The sequence below is a fragment of the Eubalaena glacialis genome, chromosome 11, assembly GCF_028564815.1.
Source record: "Eubalaena glacialis isolate mEubGla1 chromosome 11, mEubGla1.1.hap2.+ XY, whole genome shotgun sequence".
Classification (NCBI taxonomy): domain Eukaryota; kingdom Metazoa; phylum Chordata; class Mammalia; order Artiodactyla; family Balaenidae; genus Eubalaena; species Eubalaena glacialis.
In genome coordinates this window covers 67,151,067-67,175,497 of record NC_083726.1, presented here as the reverse complement: position 1 = coordinate 67,175,497, position 24,431 = coordinate 67,151,067, and the positions used below count along the sequence as shown (strand labels likewise).

The following is a 24,431-nucleotide window of genomic DNA, read 5'->3' as shown; positions in this document are numbered from 1 at the left end:
TTTTAGAATCTGTTTGGATTGCTTTTATATTGGCGTTAATCTCTTTTCAGTACTAAAAAAAAAAAGTATGCTACTATATTACCTTGCAGCATTAACCATTATTTTATTAATTAAAGACTGGACAAAGCTTAAATTAAAAACACATTTTAATAAATATAGGCCCAGGGGCTTCCTTGGTGGCACAGTGGTTAAGAATCCACCTGCCAATGCAGGGGACACGGGTTCGAGCCCTGGTCTGGGAAGATCCCACATGCCGTGGAGCAACTAAGCCCAGGTGCCACAACTACTGAGCCTGCACTCTAGAGCCCGTGAGCCACAACTACTGAAGCCTGTGCGCCACAACTACTGAAGCCCGTGTGCCTAGAGCCCATGCTCCGCAACAAGAGAAGCCACCACAATGAGAAGCCCGCGCACCGCAACGCAGAGTAGCTGCCGCTCGCGGCAACTAGAGAAAGCCCGCGCGCAGCAACGAAGACCCAACATAGCCAAAAAATAAATACGTAAATAGAATTTTATAAATAAATAAATAAATATAGGCCCGAATATTATACTCTTTAGTTATATTAGAATCTGTACAGGGAATTCCCTGGTGGTCCAGTGGTTAGGACTCCACGCTCTCACTGCTGAGGGCCCTGGTTCGAACCCTGGTCAGGGAACTAAGATCCCACAAGCCACAAGGCACAGCCATAAAAAATAGAATCTGTACAAAAGAATTTCAAAACTCAAATAATTTTTGTGAAAGAACAGAGTACCAGACTGTACACCTCACTCTCCAGTAACATTAATATGCCTAAACATAGGATAAATTAAACTGTATTGGAATGTGTATACTAGATTTCACTGTAGCATTTATTTATAATCAGAATCAGATATATCACAATCAATAATCATTCCATAAGTATTTATTAGGAATCTTTTGTGGGTCCATGAAAGGCTATAATATGTTAAATTAAATCTCAACTCAGGATTTCTAAAGAAATTTTGATCAGAAATAGTTCAGTGGGAGTTAATGAAAAATAAGTAAGAATGAATTGTAATTTATTTGTATGTTAAATTTATAACCACTATATGTAAATATATGTTAAAATGCTCAAAAATAATTTGTTTCCTAAACTTAAATACTCTTTTAAAATTATGTATTAAGTCATCAATTACTCAAAGTTTTAATTAGTAGGCCCCAGAAGTTTTAGTATATTTAAGTTTCAGTTTCTACTGAAGAAGAATTTTAATATAATATTAGGAAAGACAGAAACTTAACTGATACACAAAAAGCTAAGAGTAAGCTCAGAAAAACATATATTTGTTGGAATCCTGGATTACCCGATCTTTCTCTGAAATGGCCTGCTGTTTATTCTGTTGCTCTTCAATTTGTTTTTTCTCTCCTTCAGCTGACTTAATCATTGTATCAGCTTCCTCTGGATATGAGTTTTCTTTGGAAGTTAAAGCCTAGGAGACATAGCAGTCAGCTAAAATAAAACAAGTAATGGAAGATGCATACATATTTGATTTTAAAACAATAAATTATTCAAATATATTAGAATTCCTGCCACATTTCAAATAATTAATATTTACGCCAATTCAAAATCTTTCTACTTACTAAAATAAAAAGCAAAGAAATTTAATGTGCATCTTATTCCAAATAAGTAATATTCACTAAAGATAGTTGTTCATTTATTTATTCAACAAATATTTACTGAATTTCTACACTGTTCTAGGAACAATTTTCAAAAATAAACAAGGTAATTGAGACCACATCACCAAATTTCTCAAATTTAATATTCATAGTCATTATTTGACCTAGGACAAAACACAAAAATATACAATACAGTTCACAATTATAATCAAGTTGATGTATTTACCAACAGATTTTATGTGCAATAAGTAATGGCAATATTTAAAGGCAGACTTTCCCCAATCATTGTCACTCTTTTATCAAAGTTTCAACAGATGGCAAAATAATTATAACTGATTCAACAGCAAAGTAAAAGGAATACGTAACTGTTCAGTATCATTTGACAGCAAATTTTACATTTAAGTATCTATTTTCTTACTGTTAAAAAATTAGTATTATTTTTGCTATATAGACCATAAAGATGGAGCAAGTTTAAAACTATACGAAATCAAAGAAATATGCAAAAGTACAAAAATCAAAGCACAAGCCAAATAAGAAAAATCAGTGAGATAAAGAAAAATGATTCTGACATCTAGGAAAAAGTGAAGCAGCAATAGTTCTAAATATCTCAGACAACTTTTTAAGATAATAACTAATTAAGAATCTTTAAATACCATTATACCACCTCTAGCTTACAAATCTGTTTAGTAAAAAACTCTATAGTACAAAGAATTAAAAGTAGAAAAATGTCTATGTTACGTAGTACAAAGTCTATGCAAAAACCTTTACTTTATCAAATAAAAGTAATAAGTAACGTACTTAATTTAAATAACTATAGTTTACCTGATTAATTTTCCTGAGTTCATTTGTAGCTTCAAAGTTATTGGGTTCCAGTTCTAATACTTTTTCATAATCTGAGTAAAACAGAAGATAAAGAATATTTGTAAGATATATGAGATTAAAAAACCTGTATAGAACAACAATCATTTGCTTACATGCGACAAATAGGTAACTATCCTATAGCAAAATTAAGAGGAACTAAGAAACACTAACATTATGCCACTGGACTTCCTCCATTCCCCCAGGACAGACAAAACCCTGACAGAATCCTTGTGACAGATCACCTTCTTCTACCAGCCCCAGGAAGAATACTTGCTATCATAGTTATACTTCATAAAACCAAGAAGGAGCACAATCTTTCAGACATCAGCTTCATTCAGATTTTGTGATTTGTACTATGCAAACCTATTTTATGGAATAATGGAAGGCTTAGAATTTACAAATAAAAATGTGTTAAGGCTTTACATGCATTACCTCTAGCCTCACAATAGCCAACAAGATGTTTTAATCCCTATTTTACAGATGAGAAATTGAAAATCAGAGACGATACATAACCTTCCCCTGGTCACACAGCTCATGGTCAAATGAGAATTTGAACCAAAGTCTAATTGGTGGCAAATAACATGCTCTTTTCCCAAAATATCAAGACACGTTTTAAATTGCAAAAATGAGTTTTATTCAATAATAGATCTCTGAAGGTAGTAACTGTGATTCTCTATTATTCTCCATACAGCATCAGTTAAATTAAAATTTTCAATAATTTTTTAGATAATGATGACTTGGAAAATATTAATACCTTTTTTGGCATCCTCTAATTTTTGCAAAGCAAATCGAGCAGCACCTCGTCTTGCATAAGCCTTTGTATAACTTCTATTCAAGGCAACTGCTAAATTACAATCAGACTCAGCAACAGCAAATCTACAATTTAAAAAAATAAAGTTAATAAAAATCATCTGTTAAACTAAAACTTCAAAAAATTTGTTTCTGAAATCTCTGAAAAGGGAATTTACTTCCCAATTGAAGGCATGTTTCCCATCTCCTTTTACTGAAGCCCACTAAAATCAATAATTCCTGATGGTGAGACATGAGCAGTACTCCCTTTAAAGCAAAGAACAAAAATGCCCACTATCACTGCTTTTTCTCAGTACTGTGCTAGAGGTCTTGGCCAATATAGTTCCGTAAGAAAGAAACAACAGCCAAAAGAACTGGAAAGGAAGGAACAAAACTGACATTCTCAGATGATACGATGGTCTACCAAGAAAACTCAAAACAATCTGGAGACACTGTTAGAAATAATGCAAGTTTAGCAAGGTGGCTACTCTACTAGAGATCAGCAACAAAAAACTGATAAATCTAACAAAAGATGTACAAGATCCATATGCAGAAAATTACAAGACTGCCTTCAAAGACATCAAAGAAATAGAGCAATTTCACATTCATCTATAATAAGACACAAAAACACAACAATATAATTCTCTCCAAACTGATCTATAAATCCAATGCAATTGTAATCAAAATTTTTCAAGGAATTTGACAAGATGATTCTAAAATTTATACTGATAAGTAAAAGTTCAAAAATACCCAACATTCCTAGAGAATAATAAGGTAGGAGAATGCCCTATACCAAATACCAAGACTTATTATAATTATAATGCTATAATAATTAAAGACAGTGTGGAATGGTTATAGTAATGGGCAACAGATCAATGTAAAGAATAGAGAGATGAAAAAGAGATCCGTGCAAACTTGACATATGACAACAGTGGAATTGCAGATCCATGGGGAAAGCATGGATATTCAACAAATAGATCTGAAACAACTGGGATATTCATGTGAAAAGATATGAAATTGGAATTCTACCTTCAGCATATATAAAAAGACTTAAGCGTGAAAAGTAAAACTTTTAGGAGTAAATATAGGAGACTGTTATGAACTCAGGGAAGGAAACTACTTTAACAAATCATATTTTTCAAAGTGCCAACATTTTACAAAAATCAATAAATGAAACACATTAAAATTAAAAATTTCTGGGACTTCCCTGGCGGTCCGTGGTTGAGACTCTGAGCTCCCAATGCAGGGGGCACAGGTTCAATCCCTGGTTGGGGAACTAAGATCCCACATGCCACATGGTGGGGTCGAAAAAATAATAATAATAATAAAATATATTTTTTAAAAATAAAATTAAATTAAAAATTTCTGCTCACCAAGACTCCATAAAAAAAGGAAGATCAGCTACAAATTGAGAGAAGATAATTATTATAAATAAACACTAAAGAATTAGTATCTAGAATAAAGAACTCTTAAAAATCAACAGCAAAACAGCCTAACAGAAAAATGGTCAAAAGATAAAACAGACATTTCACAGAAAAAAAAAAAATAAGTGGTGAATAAACATATAAGAAGATGCTCAACCTCATTAGAAATTGGGGAATGCAAGTTAAGGCCACAGTGAATTACCATTTTACACCCCCTAGACTGAAAACAATTCAGAAGCCCAATTATACCCGTGTTGGTAAAGATACAGAACATTCATTCTTATACACTGCTAATGGGAATGTTACAACTACCCTTGTAGCAACTGGTCACCACCATTTAAAGTTGAACCTGTGCACATCCTATGACCCAGCACCAAGAAACAGGTACAAGAGTGTTCACAGTATCACTGTTAAATAAGAAAGGGAAGGAGGGTGGAAGGCAGGGAAAGAAAGCGGGGAGAAGAAAAGGAAAGAGAGGAAGAAAGGAACAAACCAACAATCCAGCAACCGGAGAATGGATACATAATGGTATATTACTAAAAAGGAACTGCATATAACAGTGAAAATGAGAGATCTACAGCTATATGCAAAATACGAACAAATCTTAGAAAGATACTATTCAAAGAAATAGACAAGCCACAGAAGACTACATCCGGTATGAAATACTTCTAAAGCTCAAAAATAAGCAATGTTATGCAATATATTATTTAAAGATACATACATATATAATGAACTTTTTTTTTTTTAAATCAAAAGAATGATATACAACTCAAGACAGTGGTTTACAGGGAGGGACAAGGGTCAGGATATGGAAAAGAATATCAAAGGTAGCTTCAAAAATAATGTTCTGGTTCTTAAGCTGGGTGGCAGGTTCATGCAGGTTTATTTAAAATTATTCTTCATCACTTACACAGTGTAGATATCAAATATTATAAAATATAAATATTCCCCTAATTTGTCAGGATATGAATAGCACAAGTTTCAAAGATCTAAAAATATGCTATTTAAAACAGTAAAAATTCAGACACCAATATAGTTCGTATTTCCAAATAATTAAAACAGTAAGAATGTCCTCCTTGATGGTATTTGTCTTTTTAAAATTTCTTATGATAGGTCAGTTCCCTGCTTAGGATTAAGACCATACACATTTATGTTCTTCAACATTAAGTATTTATTTAAAGGGTATGACTTAAACAAATGTTGAAACATATTTTAAGTTTACCATAATAAAAGTTCTCTGTGTTAAATAGTGGATAAATAATTTTTCAAAATAATGGAGCAAAATTAATTTATAAAACATTTTTACACAGCTAACTTTTTTTCGTCTGTGAATTAGGTAAAGAGCATCACTACTCAACTTTTAGAGGAGGAACACCTCAGTAAAGTGAGCTACGGGAGCATGGTTTGAGCACCTGAATATTTAAAATGGCTTAAGTAAAAGAACTCAATAAAAGGGAGTGAGTTATAAAAATTTATAGTTGAAAAGAAATGTAAAACTTTTTCAAGCATTCCCACACATTTTATCACGAAAGATTTTTTTTTTAAAGTCTCCATATACACATAAAATATTCACACACATTATGGAAACTCCTTACTTTTTCAGTCTAAAGTATGCTGATGCTCTGTTTGTTGGCAACACAGGATTATATGGATCAGCACCCATGCCTTTGGTGTAGCATTCAATCGCTTCATCATATTTTCCTTGTTTGAAGTATTTATTGCCCTGAAAAAGCATACAAGTCAGATATATACTGGCACAGAATTCCAGAGCCATTGTCTTTCATTATTATCCATCTCTTCCTATCTCATTAGCCATGTGATCAAGGCTCACAGGAAAGGCAAGGGAATTAAGCAAAGTGGTCTTTTTACAAGTGCTAAAATTCACTATATAGTCATAGTTTGGTCACAATCCAAGAGCCCTGGCAGAAAAATGAGTAAAATACCTAGCATTATATACTTTTTATTGACAATAAGAACCCACAGAAATGTAACAAAAGAAAGGCATAAAGATAAATTTTAATCTGAAAGAGTGCCACCTCTTTGAAAAGCAATATAGCCAGTTTTACAATAATGAGGCATTCCTCAGGGAGATGTTGAACGTTCCAAAAAGCAACCAAAGATGGTCTGTGATATGGAGGAGTGGGATATAATGTCCATGTCAAGAATCACACGCTGATTTGATTAGTACTTCAGTCTACTACTTAAAGCCCTGGAATAACTCTCTGTATGCTCCAAGCACTTTACATATAATAATTCATTTAATAACACAACCACCCATTGAGGTTTAGTAATAATATTAATCTTATTTTACAGCTGAGAAAACTGAGTACATACAGGCAATTTAAAGAACTTGTCACAGGATTTGAACCTAGATAATCTGGTTTCAGAGCACATACTCCTAACCACTAAGCTATACTGCCTCCTGATAGGGATATAGCCAATAACAGCTTAAAGTTTGAACACCCCCTAAATTATGCTGCAGAAATCTTGGTATGGACATGATTTTCTACATATCCTGCTTACTTGAAGGAACCAACGGCTAACCTAAAGAGTACCTTTTCTTTTAGAGCAAGAGCCTTTTGTGAATCTACATGAATCCCATCTTCTTCTGACTCCGATTCTTGAGACACAGAATCATGGGTACTCTCTTCTTTGTCAAGCTCATCAAGGATACTGTCCTGAAATCAAAAGTAGGGAAACAGTGTTCATAATTACATGACCATTAAAAAAAGAAGATAAACTCCACCCCCCCAAAAAGAACATTCAACAGAACATTAAGTTGTTACAATCTAAGGACCTAAAGGCCTACAAAAGCAACTCAAATAACCTCTCATTCTTAAGATTAAATCCAGAGAAAAGGGAATTCTTGCTTAGAAAACCAAGATCCAAACTACTTAGAGAATCTGACTTTGAATTCATAAAGTAAGCTAAGTCAATAGAGTCTAAAAATCACCCCTAAATCACAAACTATTAGCAGCGAAGTATTATTCCTTTACATAAGAGAAGTTTGCAAATAACCCCAAATCTGTGTAATTGCATCCAACAGCAGAGAAAGGTTTTATCTAAAAACTTTTCTCTCTTATTTTTAAAACAAAAACTGCTTGTAGAGCACAATTAACTCCTGACTCTCACAGCCACCTATGAGGTAGATATAATTACCCATGTGTTTCACTTGAAGGAACTGACAAATAGCAGTTAGTTAACTCACTCAGGGTCACTCAGCTAGTAAGTGGCCAAATGAGGATCTGAACCCAGGCAGTCTGCCTCCTCCAGAGGGCTCTCAATGACTATATTATACTGTTTCTCAGTGTATTCCAATATATAGCTGACTCTACCAAAGAAAATACATAACATGCTAGTCCAGCAATTCCCAATCTCTTTTGACTCACACATTCCTTTCACGGTAATGAATCATTTCATGGACCCCATCAGTATTTTTTTAATCATTTTTTTTTAGCACATATAATAAAAGAATGATTTTTAGTAAGAGACTTTTCTTTTTTTTTTTTTTTTTTCCACACCACTTGGCTCACGAGATCTCAGTTCCCCAGCCAGGGACTGAACCCGGGCCACGGCAGTGAAAGCCCAGAATCGTAATCACTAGGCCACCAGGGAACTCCCTAGTAAGAGATTCTAAACCAGTAACCATTAAAGAGTTCATTAAAACTCATGTAAACAGGGCTTCCCTGGTGGCGCAGTGGTTAAGAACCCACCTGCCAATGCAGAGGACACGGGTTCAAGCCCTGGTCCAGAAAGATCCCACGTGCTGCGGAGCGACTAAGCCCGTGAGCCACATCTACTGAGCCTGCGCTCTAGAGCCCATGCTCTGCAACAAGAGAAGCCACCACAATGAGAAGCCCGCACACTGCAACGAAGAGTAGCACACCCTCTTGACGCAACTAGAGAAAGCCCGCGCGCAACAACGAAGACCCAATGCAGCCAAAAATAAGTAAAATAAAATAAATTTATATTTTAAAAAAACTCATGTAAACAAAAACAATTAATATATAAACAAAATCCTTTCTGTATTTAACAATATACTATTTTAAATAATTTATGTAGGAAAAAACTTGTTGATAAATTAAAAAACAAAATAAGACCTATGCTTAGTTTCATTGAATGAACATTCAAAGATAGACTGAAATTTAGCTATGTGTTTTAGCATGAAGATTCTAGAAATTCCACCAGCCTACCAAGATTAAAGCCAAGACTGTCCAACCCTGTTACGCAGACATGTGTAGAAAACTAACAGCAGCAGAACACTAACGCCGCTGCTCAGGTCTGAACTAGAATGGAACAACCATGACTGCACTGGCCACACAAAGCAGGAGTCCAATCAATATCTGTTGAATGAATAAATGACTGTAGAAAGCAACTCTCTAAGAAATCATCTGACATGATGCCTTTTAGGAAAGGGCATTATAAGAAGATTCCAATTTATGAAAAGGAAAAGGCTACACAGAAGGGGGTAAAGTTACAAAAAATGAAAGCAGGCTAAATAATACTCAGCAGAGAATAAATCATATGTTCAGAAAGTATCATTTCCAGCAGTAATAAATTCAAGACCTAAAATCATACTTCTCTTACATCGAGACATTACTAAAGCAGATGACATACTATTTAAATAATAATGTGCGCTCTCTCTGGACTCAATTAGCCTTGGTTTCATTAAGAAAAATACAACCAGGGCAGAAGACCTAAATAGACATTTCTCCAAAGAAGACATACAGATGGTCAATAGGCACATGAAAAGATGCTCAACATCACTAATTATCAGAGAAATGCAAATCAAAACTACAATGAGGTATCACTTCACACCAGTCAGAGCAGCCATCATCAAAAAGTCTACAAATAATAAATGCTGGAGAGGGTGTGGAGAAAAGGCAACCCTCCCACTCTGCTGGTGGGAATGTAAATTGGTGCAGCCACTATGGAGAACAGTATAGAGGTTCCTTACAAAACTAAAAATAGAGCTACCATATGATCCAGCAATCCCACTCCTGGGCATATAACCGGAAAAGACAAAAACTCTAATTTGAAACATACATGCAGCCCAATGCTCCTAGCAGCACTATTTACAATAGCCAAGACATGGAAGCAACCTAAATGTCCATTGACAGAGGAAGGGATAAAGAAGATGTGGTACATATATACAATGGAATATTACTCAGCCACAAAAAAGGATAAAATAATGCCATTTGCAGCAACATGGATGGATATGGAGATTATCATACTAAGTGAAGTAAGTCAGACAGAGAAAGACAAATATCATATGATATTGCTTATATGCAGAATCTAAAAAAAAAAAAAAAAAAGATACAAATGAATTTATTTACAAAACAGAAACAGATTCACAGACTTAGAGAACAAACTTATGGTTATCGGGGGGAAGGGTCGGGGGGCGGGGATAGATTGGGAGTTTGGGATTGACATGTGCACACTACTATATTTAAAATAGATAACCAACAAGGACCTATTGTATAGTACAGGGAACTCTGCTCAATATTCTGTAATAACCTAAATGGGAAAAGAATTTGAAAAAGAACAGATACATGTATATGTATAACTGAATCACTTTGCTGTACACCTGAAACTAACACAACATTGTTAATTGACTATGCTCCAATATAAAATAAAAATTAAAAGAAAAAAAGAAAAAGAAAAAAGTGATATAAATGAACTCACTTACAAAACAGAAACAGACTCTCAGACATAGAAAACAGTTTATGGTTACCAAAGGGGGAAGTGGGGGAGAGATAAATTAGGAGTTTGGGTTTAATAGATATATACTACTATATATAAAACATAAAAATAAGGACCGACTGTATAGCACAGGGAACTATATTCAATATCTTGTAATAACCTATAATGGAAAAGAATCTGAAAAAGTACAGATAAGTGTGTGTGTACATATACATACAAAACTGAATCACTTTGCTGTACACCTGAAACTAAATTGTAAATCAACTATACTTCAATTAAAAAATTAATTAATTAAAAATAAATGTTTTAAAAAAAGAGAAATACAACTAATTTGAAAAACCATTTGGCAGTATCTTCTAATGCTAAATGCATATACAAACTATGACCAAGCAAATACCATCCCAGGTGCTTATATCCATCAAAAGACATGTACAAGAATGTTCATAGCAGGTTTATTCATAACAGCCCCAAGCTGCAAACAACTCAGTGTATATCAATAGGAGAATGGATACACAAATTGTGATATATTCACACAATGGAATTCTGATCAGCAATGAAAAAGAACAAACTACTGCTACTGACAGTACGGATCGATCTCAGACAATAATAGCAAAAGAAGCCAAACAGAGAAGAGTGCATACTGTATGATACAATTGCAAGAAATTCTAAAACTGGCAAAACCCATCTACAATATTAGAGATCACAACAGTGGCCACCTTTGGGAGGTAATCAACCAAAAAGGGAGGTTTCTGGGATACTAGAAATGTTCTATATCTTGATCTGGATGGTAGTTTCTCAGTTTTGTACATGAGTGAAAATTCAGGAAGTTGTACATTTAAGATTTTGGGACTTTACTGTATGAATGTTATACCTCAATAAAAATGTTAAACAAAAAAGTGCAAAGAAAACAATAAACATAAAAATCAGAATAGTAGTTACCTCTGAAGGTAGAGAGGAGAAAAGAAGATGGGACAGGGAAGGAGCACCCTGGCAGCTTCAATGGGATTGGAAAAATTCTCTTTATGTTAGGTGGTGGGTTTATGTATTCATTTTATTATCATGCTTTAGAACATGTATCTCTACAAACTATTTTGTATGAATCAAATATTACATAATGAACACTTTTAAAAAGACTAAAAGAGAGTGTGTATTCCAAATCAACCTAACTAAATCAACCCTTAGGGTGGGTCAGAGTCTAGAATAAGGCTGGCCAACAGGTTCCTGTTCACAGGTTGGCCTGACAGTGGCTGCTTGGAATACTGGGTAGAGGGTTATAAGGCAGAGTAATTAATTCTCCAGCTACACTGTGTCTCATGTGTGGGAGATGGGAGGCATGCACCACACAAGCCTAGAAGGGTGAAGCCCACCCTTCCTGAAATCAAGATAGCCCTACTTCTATTGTCACGCAGCCCTAGCCCTAAGACTAAACCCAAAGGCATTCTCTTTTAGCCAGTATTCTACAGGTCCTTCAGTCTATAAAAAAAAAAAAAAAAAGTTGGTAGAGCCCTTCTTTTCTCATATTATTACTATCTAGAATTCTGGCTGTTTAAGGGTTAGAGATGTTGAGGAGGAAGGAGGTGGGCGCAACTATAGGTGGATAGCATAAGGGAGGTCTTTGTGGTGATGCAATATTTCCATATCTTAATTGCAATGGTGGTTACCCAAATCTACAGGTCATAAAATGGCAAAGAACTATACATACATTGTTGCACCAATATCAATTTCCTGGTTTTGATAGTGTACTATAGTTAAATAAGATGTAACCATTAGGGGAGACTGGGTGAAGAGTACACTGGATCTCTATGTACTATTTGTGCAAAAGGAGAAAAAAAGAAAAAATAGGAAAAAAGAAAAGAATCCAGCTGTCTTAGCCACTATTCACTGAAAGAGGACTGTAGGAGAAAAAATAATCTAGTTAATTGAACAGCTAGGTATTTAAGTTTTCATTCCACACAAAACAGTCTATAAGAGAAAGACACAGGTCCTAAGAACTCTACATTATTTTTCATTTAATCCATGACTCTTAACTAACTCCAAGAAAATTTTACTCAAATACTAAGAAGCATATAACCAGATTAACTTACCACATCAAGTTTTGCCCATGCCTCATAATCATAAGATTTTATCCTGTTTTTTGTGTTTTCATCTTTGGTTTTTTTAGATGACTCTTTAACTTTGCCGTTCTTCTTTTTCCTAAGATTCCCATTTCGAATAGGAGGTAAATTCTAGGAAGGGAAAAGAACACAACGTTTTAAGACTGCTCTTTTACTTTTCTGTATAACTAGCGATGTTTAAAATTCTCACTAAAGTATATTTTCAAGTAAAAGTAATTTTTAATTTAATTTTCAAGTGGTTAGAAATACCAATTCACTCATTTATAATGATAACTTATGCCTGAAAAGTTTAATTCATCCTTTGACAAATATTGAACATTGTTCAGTCATAAGAAAAGTATTGCTATTACCTAGAAATTTTAATTATACACTTTGCATTTTAGGATTTGCAATCCTAAATTCAAAAACTGCCTGATCTTCAGCCTTGGCACAATGATTTAGCAGCAGTACAATGGCACACTGCACTGCCTCCACATCCTTACAAACAGTATGAAAAGGCTATCCATATTTGAATGAACTGTCTTAAGAAAACCATTTGGTTGAGCCTAGGTACTACCTAAGTTTTTATGGCAATACTATATGTTAATATATCACTAAATATATAATTATATATGATATACATAATTATATACAAACCTACATATTTTATGATTCTGTTCATTTACCTTAAGAATTATCACATGGTCTTCCTTTCAGTAACTATTCACTAAGCCTTAAAATGTCTTAATATAGTTAATACAATTATTACAAAGACTTTAAAAAGTGGAATTTTTCAAAATGTTGGCAGAAAGCAAATCACTTCAGTCAGTAGTTCCACAAAACATTTTAAAGGTGGTGCTTTACTTTAAAATAAATAGTTTTGCTGGATGCTAAAGTAGGAATTTAATTAAGAAATTTACCTCTTCAGGAACACCATTCTGTCTTCTAAGTTCCATATCCTTTTGTTTAATATCTTTTTCCCAGTTTTCTAAATCCCTCATAAAGTCTTGTAATTCTTCTGCATTTTGTTTCACTTGTAGTTGTAATTCAATTGCTTTACTTGCTGAAGTCATTGTGGCCTGCACTTTTTATCAACCAACCTCTGATAAGAATTAAATAAAATTATTTGGTTTATTTTTTTTGAAACCCAGCTAATTAATGATTTTTACCTCTTCATAAATGGCCAAGATACACATAAGGAAAGGAACCTAAAGTGATGCAGAAGAAAGAAAATATCAGTATATTATGTTTAAAATGAGTCAATCAATGTTTGCTGAATAAACAAATGCAAAATAAACAGATAGGTTGGGCATCCATGCAATGTGAATGAACGGCAACAGGGAGGAAATCACTGAAAATTAGCAAGTAGCCTATGGTAGCAGATTGGCTGCTCATCTCTAGAGTTTATAAGTTTAGCCTAATTACCTCCTTTACTCTTTTTTTTTTTCAACATTTATTGAACTTTGGCTATGTGAAAGGCCCTGTATCAAGATTTAGGGATGCAGGGCTTCCCTGGTGGCGCAGTGGTTGAGAGTCTGCCTGCCAATGCAGGGGACACGGGTTCGAGCCCTGGTCTGGGAAGATCCCACATGCCGCGGAGCAACTAGGCCCGTGAGCCACAACTACTGAGCCTGCGCGTCTGGAGCCTGTGCTCCGCAAGAAGAGAGGCCGCGATAGTGAGAGGCCCGCGCACCGCGATGAAGAGTGGCCCCTGCTTGCCACAACTAGAGAAAGCCCTCGCACAGAAACGAAGACCCAACACAGCCATAAATAAATAAATAAATAAAAATTAAAAAATAAATTAAAAACACAGTTCAAGTACTTTCTAAAAAAAAAAAAAAAAAAAAAAAAAAAAGATTTAGGGATGCAAAAACAAGACAAGGTCCCTTCTCTAGTGGAGGAGAAAACAAAATAATCTAAGTACTGAGTAACAAAATATTATGCTAGGCAGGGTTTCTCAACCTCGGGACTACTGACATTTTGGGCCAGATAATTCTTTGTTGTAGGTTGGCTGTCCTGTGCATTATAGGATGGTTGGCAGCATCCCCAGTCTCTACTAACTAGTTGCCAGTATTACTCCCTTCCCTCTGGACTGGAACAACCAAAAATGTCTCCGGACATTTTCAAATATCCCCTGGTTGAGAACCACTGTGCTAGAGGTACATGCAGATGCTATGGGGCTGACCACAAAGGACAGGTATAAATCACACAGTAGGGTGGCAGGTTCAAGGAAAGAGTCCCCAGAGGTGCTGAAATTAAGCCATGTTTCAAAAGGGGCCAGCCAAGTGATTAATGTGGAGGAGTGGGCCAGGAGAATGAGGGACTGGGAGGGAGAATGACGGAAGAGAAGGCAAATATGGGACAGATCAGGAAATGCCAGGCCATGAGATCTGACCTACAGTCTGAAAGCTATGGGAAACATTAAGGTGGTAAAAATAAAAGGGACATGATGACTCATTAGATTGAGGAGTTGGTGAGAAGAGAAGGACTCAAAGTTTTAGATTTCTGGTTTGGGAGCCTGGTAAGAGTAGTGGTACCACTTTGAGTCAGGAATCACAATTTTAAAAGGAAAAGAGGTTTCAGAATTGCAGAACAAGTGTAAAGCCAGATTTTTTTCAGTTTGGGATAAGGTGAATTTGAGTTCTTATGGGACATCAGGACATAGCCAGTATGTAGTTACAGAGGGCTAGAAATGTAAATTTGGGTGTCACTAGCATAAAGGTAGAAGCTACAATCATGAGATTTGGATATGTTTAATTACTGTGACAATGGGGGGAGGGGTGCTGGGGGAAGCCTGAAGAACGCATATCTAGGGAACAAAACAAGGAAGAAATGCCAACACAGTAAAAATCAGGCAGTGGCATCTAGAGAGCTGGGAGGAAAACTTGGAGTACTGTCACAGAAGAGAATTTTCAGGAGTTCAAGAAGACGGAAAGTTAGCAGTGTCAAAGGCCACAGAAGTCACATGGAGGAAATAAAGTGCATTATATTTAGTCATATAAAGATTATTTAGAGTTTTAAGGGGAATTTTTTTTAAGGACAGAAATAAAATGAGCAGAGTAAATGAGATTATATGGGGATTAGCATAATTTTGCCTTTCATAACCTAAAATTGCCCACGAGTATTGGGGGGGGGAATTGAGGAACAAAGTAAAAGAAGATATAGGAAAGGGAATGCGTGATGGGGCAAGGTCCCCAAAAAGATGGGAGGGAATTCAAAGCTTAAGTGTGTACAGGGGGGACAGGGGGGCGGGGGTTGGTTAGGATGGGAGAGATAGAAGAGATGAGAAAAGGGATTCGTTTAGGAGGAGAAAAGATGTTTGCAACTGCATATAGGTCTTCTGACCCCCCGGCCTTGCGTCAGAAAGTAAACTAAACTTAAGCTTCTTCCAGGCAGTGCCCATGTTTGACCACATACGTATATCTCATTAAAAAACAAAGCTAGTACAATGTTTTGCCGAGGGACTCAAAAATGTGGATAAAAGCGCAGCAAACCACTGAGATACGTGTGGGGGGGGGGGCGGGGAAATAAACCTTTTCCATTTCACCTATCACCTCTGCTCCCACGGAACCTGCGTCCAAGCAGGCAACCAGAAACTTCCAGCGCCTGGGGTATCACTTTCATACCCAATATCCGGGCGAGCATTGCACACCCACGCCGAAAGGGGGCGGGCCCCACCGAGGTCTCCTGGGGAGGGTGGATCTGCGGTCCTGACCACCGCAAATTGCCCAATAATCCGGGCAGCCGGGGTGGAGAGACCGACAGCAAGGCTGTCCGTCCAGGCCCGGGCTGCTCGGGGCGAACCCCTCCCGGAACGCCCTCCCCGGTGCGCCTCTACCCTGGAAACCGCCGCGCCACCCCAACGCCGCGCCCTGCCGCCCGCCCTTGCCCTCTCCGCCTCACCCGGGACCCACGGCCGCACCCCCTCCTCCCGCAGGGCGACCCCAAAAGCCTCCTCGCTGCTGCAGCCGGTGATAACCGCAAAGCCGGCTCACCTCAACACGCCGTTACCGTCCCCACTGCCGCAGCTTCCCGCCCGCAGTGACTCACGCCGGGCCCCGCCTTCCTGGGCTTTCCCACAAGTCCCCGCGTGCCCTCGCCCCGCCCCCTGGAGCCGGGACGGAGCGTGCGCAGAAGGTCAGATACACTGTGCCCTCTTCGGGGTAGAACCAGCCTAGAGCGTTGACAGGTGCGTTAAAGCAAAATCTGCTGCTTTGCCTGCTTCCGGTATGACCAAACTTCACACTAGGTAATCCAAAAACTGCAGGATCATCCAGACTTATTCCGATTCCCCAAATAATAACGCCTTGAATAGTTCCTTGGATTCCCCTCAATTTTAATATTTGCCTTGCTGCGTGTAATGGTATTTTACAACCTTTGTATGATAATCATGTGAGAAAGTTACTGTTTGTCTACCGTAAACAGGCTATGTAAACTAGTAACTCTAGCAATTTTTGTAGTAGTTTTTTTTTTCTTTAAGTTCTTGTATTCGGCAAACCAGTTTTTCAGTCTGCCTACCTTGCACCTTTGCAAGTAAACTCTTTCCTTTTCTAAATGTATCTATCTCTGCGTCTTTCTTGGATGTGTGTCAGTATTAAGGTCTGTCTTTAGAATTCCCTGGCCACAAAGAAAAAAGAATATGAAGCTTTTAATATTTTGTGCTTCTGCTTCCTGTATGAGTGAACTTTCTCTCATTTTTCATAGCAACTCTAAAACTGTAAAACAAAAGTAATTTTAAAAGCCCACAAAAACAAACAGAAACAAACAAACCTTTCCATTTGAAATAGCTCTATGATCTTAAACATTAGACCAAAAATTCAGATTAGTGGCTCTCAAGCTTGGCTGAACTTTGGAATCACCTTGGGAGTGTGGGGAAAAAATACTGATTTCTAGGACCTCTCCCCAGAGATTGTGATTTAATCAGCACAGCCTGGACATCCTGATTTTTTAAAAAGCACAAGATATAGCTGTGCAGTTGAGGCTGGGACCCACTAATCCAGGTAAGGATCAGTGAAAAACCACCCTGGGGACCTTCCTTACAAAGTCATCAGCACATCTTTCCCACTGTATAATTATTTGGTATCTTTGTATTTTAAACTCATAGTAGTCAAATCATTAACTGTCACCAAAATATTTGCTAAGGGAATGATTCTTTTGCTTTTTGTGCTGGCGGACAGAAAACTGACTTTTAAGGGGTTTTTTGTGTGTGTTTTAAAATTAATCTAATAATAAATAATTTTAAAACAGATATTGATTTATAGATGTTCTTAACAAAAGCAACTCTGTTGGGGTTTTTATGGGTTTTGTTTTGGTTTTTTTTTTGGCCACACCGCAGGGCCTGCTGGATCTTAGTTCCCCGACTGGGGGTGGAACGTGTGCCCCCTGCAGTGGAAGTGCAGAGTCTTAACCACTGGACCACCAGGGAAGTCGCAAAGCAACTCTGTCTTTAAAAATTAATTCTGGCAGAGTCAACTGAGATGAGAGAGAAGGGGGCCAGCTGGCTGCTCTAGTAAAACCTCATAGACCCTCTCACATCTTTCTCCCTCTCTCTCTCTCTTCACATAATAATCAGTTGTTGCTTGGTGAGTACAAAATCAAAGTGAGAGGAGTTAGTCAGATGGTCTTGATGGCCACCATCACCTAATCCTGAGGCTCCCACTGTCCTACAAAAAACTATGCCTGTAATGGCAGCCTTCCCTCTGCAAGGGAGGTTGAGGGTTTTTTACTATTGGCAGTCATGTGCTCATCTAAAAACAAGAATTCAATAAATAAGGAAGGAGAGGAAGGGAGCAGATACTGAGGGGCAACCAGTAACCTCTATCTTAAAGGCCTTAATAAGTATTTGTCAAAAGAATAGTGAATGAATGAGTCGATACTGCTAGAAATCCAGGCTCATTATAACCTGAGGAAAAAGGTTGAATTCTGAAATGCTGATTCTTCCACTTACTGAAAATGTAATCTGAATGTAATCTGTACACTGAGGCTTAATGTAAATTAAAATTAAAATGGAGAAGATAAAAATACCTACTGGAGTAAGAAAATGTATGTAGACGGCCTACTTAGCACAGCTTGGGACATGGTAGGAGCTCAACAAATGTTATTTCCTGTCTCTCCCTCCTGTAAAGCTAAGGTCCAGACCCGGGGATTTAATAACTCTCTCCTACATCTCTCCCTGTCTCCCACTTGACTGTCTGGAAGACCTCTGAAGACGTCTCTAAGGAGCACAGGTACTGGGCACCAGGAGATAAAGGTTAAGGTTGATAGCAGGGAAGGTAAACTGCCTCTCCTAATGCAAAATGAAATCTGTATAATAAGGAAGACAAGTAAGAATTATTATAAGAAATAAGCATGTTATTTTACATTCCTTATCTCACAACAATGGTAATATTATCCCCATTTTACTGATGAGGACGCTGACCTGAATAATTAAGAAATTTGCCCATACAGCCAGCAAGTGACAGAGCCTGGTGAGGTACCTGGGCAGTCTGACTTCAGAGCTGGCACCTGTGATGGCCTGTTCTACTACCCCCTGTCTTGCTCATTTGACTGTGACCTCCCTTGAGGAAGGGTAAGAGTAGGCCCTATTTCTTAAATCTGCACTCTGTAACTTGCCTGAGGCACTCCTCCATACCTGGCATTTTCCTAGCATCTGTGGCCTAAATAATCTCTTTACAGGTGAGAAGTCTCCTTATATCTCTCTGGCACTCCTCCTCCCTCAGTTTGGTCAACCTCTGCAACCACAGAAGCTGCATCCAGAGGCGTCCTTATGTTCCCTGTGTACGTGGTCCAGGGGGCTGGTTATCAAGGCTAGGGAGCACCAGTCTCCATGTATCCCCTCAGAATCTATGTGCAGGGCTCCTTCCATTCTTTTTTTTTTTTAAAGACTTTATTTTTTGAGAGCAGTTTGGGTTTACAATAAAATTAAGATAAGGGTACAGAGATTTCCCATACACCCCCTACCCCAAGATATACATAGCCTTCCCCCTTTATCAACATCACTTGCCAGAATGGTACATTTTTTACCAAGTATGAACCTACATTGACACATCATAGTCACCCAGAATCCATAATTTAACTAAGGATTCACTCTTGGTGTTGTACAGTGGGTTTGGACAAATGACTAATGGCTATATATCTATCATTATAATACCATACAGAGTATTTCCACTGCCCTAAAAATCCTCTGTGCTCTGCATATTCATCTCTCCCCCTCCACGCTCACCCCCAGCAGCCATTGATTATTTTTACTGTCTCCATAGATTTGCCCTTTCCACAATGTCAAATAGTTGAAATTATACGGTATGGAGCCTTCTCAGTTTGGCTTTTTTCACTTAGTAATACGAGCTTCAGATTCCTCCATGTCTTTACATGGCTTGATAGCCCATTTCTTTTTAGCTCTGAATTATATCATTCAGAGCTAAGAAGAAATAGCTTTTAATATTTTGTGCTTCTGCTTCCTGTATGAGTGAACTTTCTGTCATTTTTCATAGCAACTCTAAAACTGTAATCTGTGGATGTACCACAGTTTATCCATGCACCTGCCGAAGGACATCTTGGTTGCTTCCAAGTTTGAGCCATTATGAATGAAACTGCTAAAAACATCCATTTGCAGAATTTTGTGTGGACTGAAGTTTTCAGTTCCTTTGGGAGTGTAATTATGAAGGAGTGTAATTATGAAGGAGTGCAATTGCTGGATCATATGGTAAGAATATGCTTAGTTTTGTTACAAAATCAAACTGTCTTCCAGAGTGGCTATACTGGTTTGCATTTCCACCATCGATGTCTGAGCGATTCTGTTGCTCCATATCCTCACCAGCATTTGCTGTTGTCAGTGTTGCAGATTTTGGCCATTCTAACAGGTGTGTAATGGTGTCTTGTTTTAATTTGCACTTCCCTGATGACATATGCGGTGGAGCATCTTTTCATATGCTTATTTGCCATCGGTATATCTTCTTTGGTCTATTGATGGTTGATGTCTATTAAGGTCCCATTCTTTAATTGGTTGTTTACTTTTTGTAGTTTCAAGCATTCTTTTTATATTTTGGAGAACAGTCTTTATCAAATATTTTTGCAAATATTTTCTCCCCATTTGTGGCTTGTCTGCTAATTCCCTTGATATTGTCTTTCCCAGAGCAGAATTTTATTTTTAATTGACGTATAGTTGATTTACAATGTTTCAGGTGTACAGCAAAGTGATTCAGTTATATACATAATTGGGAGCAGTACTTGTTGGAATTAATCGTTTGGTTTTTCTGGAAGGAGCTCATAATAGAGGACTCCCTTCCAATTCCACCATATACACAGCATCAGCATCACCTTCTCTGGATGAAGATTGGCCTTTGGTGTGGTTGGTGGTGGTTCATTTCACTTGCCCCATGGTCTCTTCCGTTACACATTATTGTACAGTATCCACTTTTCATCTCCCATCACAATTTGTTTTAGAAATGGAACGTTTTCGTTATGTTTAAGTTGAGAATCGCATGCGGAAATATGGTCACGAAGGTTTTTTTCACTTAACTTACGTGGAACCCAAACATCAAAGCTATGAATATAACCAAGCTGGTGCAAATGATTTTCAACGCTTGATTTGGATATTTTGAGTATGTCGACTATCTCCCATGTGGTATAGCCACGTTGATTGTTCTCAATTAATGTCTCAATTTGATCGCTATCAACGTCAACTGGTCTACCCGACGGTGGAGCACCATACAGCGAGAAATCTCCAGCATGAAACTTTGCAAACCACTTTCAACACGTTCAATCAGTCACAGCACCTTCTCCATACACTGCACAAATCTTTTTTGCATTTCAGTTGCGTTTTTACCTTTCTTGAAATAATAAAGCATAATATGCTGAAAATGTTGCTATTTTTCTTCCAACTTCAGTATTAAAATGGCTACACAAAAATTCACCAATTTTGATAAGTTTTTTTTTTAAATGCATGCTGATATGCTGTCACAATATAATCTAACAAAATTGTTTCGAATGAAGTTAAAGACAAGCACTACTAGAGCCATGGTACAGAATAAAACCAAACAGACTCTTTGGCCAACCCAGTAGTTCCCTGTGCTATACAATAGGTTCTTGTTTATCTGTTTTGTATATAGTAGTGTGTATCTGTTAAACCCAAACTCCTAATTTATCCCTCCCCACTCTTCGCCCTTTGGTAACCATAAGTTGTTTTCTATGTCTGTGAGTCTATTTCTGTTTTGTAAGTACGTTCATTTGTATCATTTTTTTAGATTTCACATTTAAGTGATATCATATGATATTTGTCTTTCTCTGTCTGACTTACTTCACTTAGTATGATAATCTCTAGGTCCATCCATGTTGCAAATGACATTATTTCGTTCCTTTTTATGGCTAAGTGGTATTCCATTGTGTGTGTGTGTATCACATCTTCTTTACCCATTCATCTGTTGATGGACATTTAGGTTGCTTCCATGGCTTGGCTATTGTAAATAGTGCTGCTGTGAACATTGGGGTGCATCTTTTCAAATTAGAGTTTTCGTCTTTTCCGGATATATGCCCAGGAGTAGGATTGCTGGATCATATGGTAACTCTGTTTTTAGTTATTTAAGGAACATCTGTACTGTTTTCCATAGTGACTATCTACACCAATTTGCATTCCCACCAACAGTGTAGGAGGGTTCCCTACTGTCTGTTTAGGTCTTCTACACATTTTCTGATTCTGTTGTTTGTTTGTTTGTTTTATATTGAGCTGTATAAGCTGTTTGTATATTTTGGAAATTAATCCCTCATTGGTTGCATCATTTGCAAATGTTTTCTCCCATTCTGTGTGTTGTCTTTTTGTTTTGTTTATGGTTTCCTTTGCTGTGCAAAAGCTTTTAAGTTTAATTAGGTCCCATTTGTTTATTTTTGCTTTTGTTTCCATTACTCTAGGAGACGGATCCAAAAAACTATTCCTGCAATTTATGTCAAAGAGTGTTCTGCCTATGTTTTCCTCTAGGAGTTTTATAGTATCCGGTCTTACATTTAGGTCTTTAATCCATTTTGAGTTTATTTTTGTTAATGCTGTTAGAGAATGTTCTAATTTCATTCTTTTACACGTAGCTGTCCAGTTTTCCCAGCACCACTTATTGAAGAGACTGTTCTTTCTCCATTGTATATTCTTGCCTCCTTTGTCATAGATTAATTGACCATAAGTGCATGCGTTTATTTCTGGACTTTCTATCCTTTGCCATTGATCTATGTGTCTGTTTTTGTACCAGTACCATACTGGGTTTTTTTGTGTGTATTTTTTTTTTTTTTTGGCTGCACCACACAGCATGCAGGATCTTAGTTTCCTGACCAGGGATCAAACCCATGCCCCCTGCAATGGAAGCATGGAGTCTTAACCTCTGGACTGCCAGGGAAGTCCTTAGTACCATACTGTTTTGATTACTATACCTTGTAGTATAATATGAAGTCAGGAAGCATGTTTCCTCTAGCTCGATTCTTCTTTCTCCAGATTGTTTTGGCTATTTGGGATCTTTTGTGTTTCCATACCAATTTTTAAATTTTTTGTTCCAGTTCTGTGAAAATTGCCGTTGGTAATTTGATAGGGATTTCATTGTATCTGTAGATTGCCTTGGGTAGTATGGCCATTTTAACAGTAGTGATTCTTCCAATCCAAGAACACGGCTTATCTTTCCATCTGTTTGTGTCATCTTCAGTTTCTTTCATCAGCGTCCTATAGTTTTCAGCATACAAGTCTTTTGCCTCCTTAGGTTGGTTTATTCCTAAGTATTTTATTCTTTTTGATGTGATGGTAAATGGGATTGTTTCCTTAATTTCTCCTTCTGATAGTTGTGTTAGTGTATAGAAATGCAAGAGATTTCTGTGTTATAATTTTATAACCTGCAACTTTACCGAATTCATTGATGAGCTCTAGTAGTTTTCTGGTGACATCTTTAGGATTTTCTAAATATAGTATCATGTCATCTGCAAACAGTGACAGTTTTACCTCTTCCTTTCCAATTTGGATTCCTTTTATTTCTTTTTCTTCTCTGATTGCTGTGGCTAGGACTTCCAAAACTATGTTAAATAAAAGTGGCAAGAGTGGGCATCCTTGACTTGTTCCTGATCTTAGAGGGAATGCTTTTAGTTTTTCACCCCTGGGTATGATGTTAGCTGTGGGTTTATCATAGATGGCCTTTATTATGTTGAGATACGTTCCCTCTATGCCCACTTTCTGGAGAGTTTTGATCATAAATGGATATTGAATTTTATCAAAAGCTTTCTCTGCATCTACTGAGATGATCATATGGTTTTTATTCTAGCAGAAGTTTTTAGTGTTAATGAAGTATAGGTTATCAATTTTTTCTTTCACGGATTTTGCCTTTGATATTGTACCTAAAAAAGCATTACCAGGGACTTCCCTGGTGGCACAGTGGTTAAGAATCCACCTGCCAATGCAGGGGACACAGGTTTGATCCCTGGTCTGGGAAGAGCCCACTGGTCGCGGAGCAACTAAGCCTGTGTGCCACAACTGCTGAGCCTGCACTGTAGAGCCTGCGAGCCACAACTACTGAGCCTACACGCCGCAACTGCAGAAGCCCTTGTGCTCTAGGGCCCACGTACTGCAACTATTGAGCCCGTGTGCTGCAAATGCTGAAGCCTGCGTGCCTAAAGCCCGTGCTCCATAACAAGAGAAGCCACCACAGTGAGAAGCCCGTGCACCACAACAAAGAGTAGCCCCCACTCGCCGCAGCTAGAGAAAGCCCACGCGCAGCAACGAAGCCAAAATATAAATAAATATTTTAAAAAATAAAAAATATATAAAAAGGCATTACCAGACCCCAAGTCATGTAGGTTTTTTTCTTATGTTATCTTCTAAGAGTTTTATAGTTTTGTGTTTTCCATTTAGGTCTATGATCCTTTTTTTTTTTTTTTAAGTTTGATTTTTATTTATTTATTTATTTATTT

The 24,431-nt window shown here is 37.2% G+C and overlaps 1 protein-coding gene and 1 long non-coding RNA gene across 4 annotated transcripts in view; one reads left to right on the top strand and one right to left on the bottom strand.

Annotated features, from left to right (window-relative positions):
- Positions 1 to 16,566, bottom strand: part of RPAP3 (RNA polymerase II associated protein 3) — a 42,392-nt gene extending 25,826 nt beyond the window's left edge. Inside the window, exons 1-8 of the mRNA XM_061204950.1 lie at positions 16,499 to 16,566; positions 13,424 to 13,605; positions 12,495 to 12,635; positions 7,263 to 7,385; positions 6,303 to 6,430; positions 3,249 to 3,370; positions 2,456 to 2,526; positions 1,321 to 1,446 (exon numbers count right to left, since the gene is read on the bottom strand). Coding sequence (XP_061060933.1) covers positions 1,321 to 1,446; positions 2,456 to 2,526; positions 3,249 to 3,370; positions 6,303 to 6,430; positions 7,263 to 7,385; positions 12,495 to 12,635; positions 13,424 to 13,576 — 864 coding nt within the window. The 5' untranslated portion in view covers positions 13,577 to 13,605; positions 16,499 to 16,566. The remainder of the gene's footprint in view (positions 1 to 1,320; positions 1,447 to 2,455; positions 2,527 to 3,248; positions 3,371 to 6,302; positions 6,431 to 7,262; positions 7,386 to 12,494; positions 12,636 to 13,423; positions 13,606 to 16,498) is intronic.
- A 52-nt stretch (positions 16,567 to 16,618) lies between these two features.
- Positions 16,619 to 19,216, top strand: LOC133101348 (uncharacterized). 3 transcript variants are annotated; one of them, XR_009702619.1, is made up of 4 exons: positions 16,668 to 16,752; positions 18,629 to 18,730; positions 18,951 to 19,071; positions 19,179 to 19,216. It is a non-coding gene; the product is annotated as an uncharacterized LOC133101348 (long non-coding RNA). The 3 variants fall into 3 exon arrangements; XR_009702620.1 differs by having other exon boundaries at positions 16,619 to 16,692; positions 18,951 to 19,205; XR_009702618.1 differs by having other exon boundaries at positions 18,951 to 19,205.
- Positions 19,217 to 24,431: the final 5,215 nt, after the last annotated feature.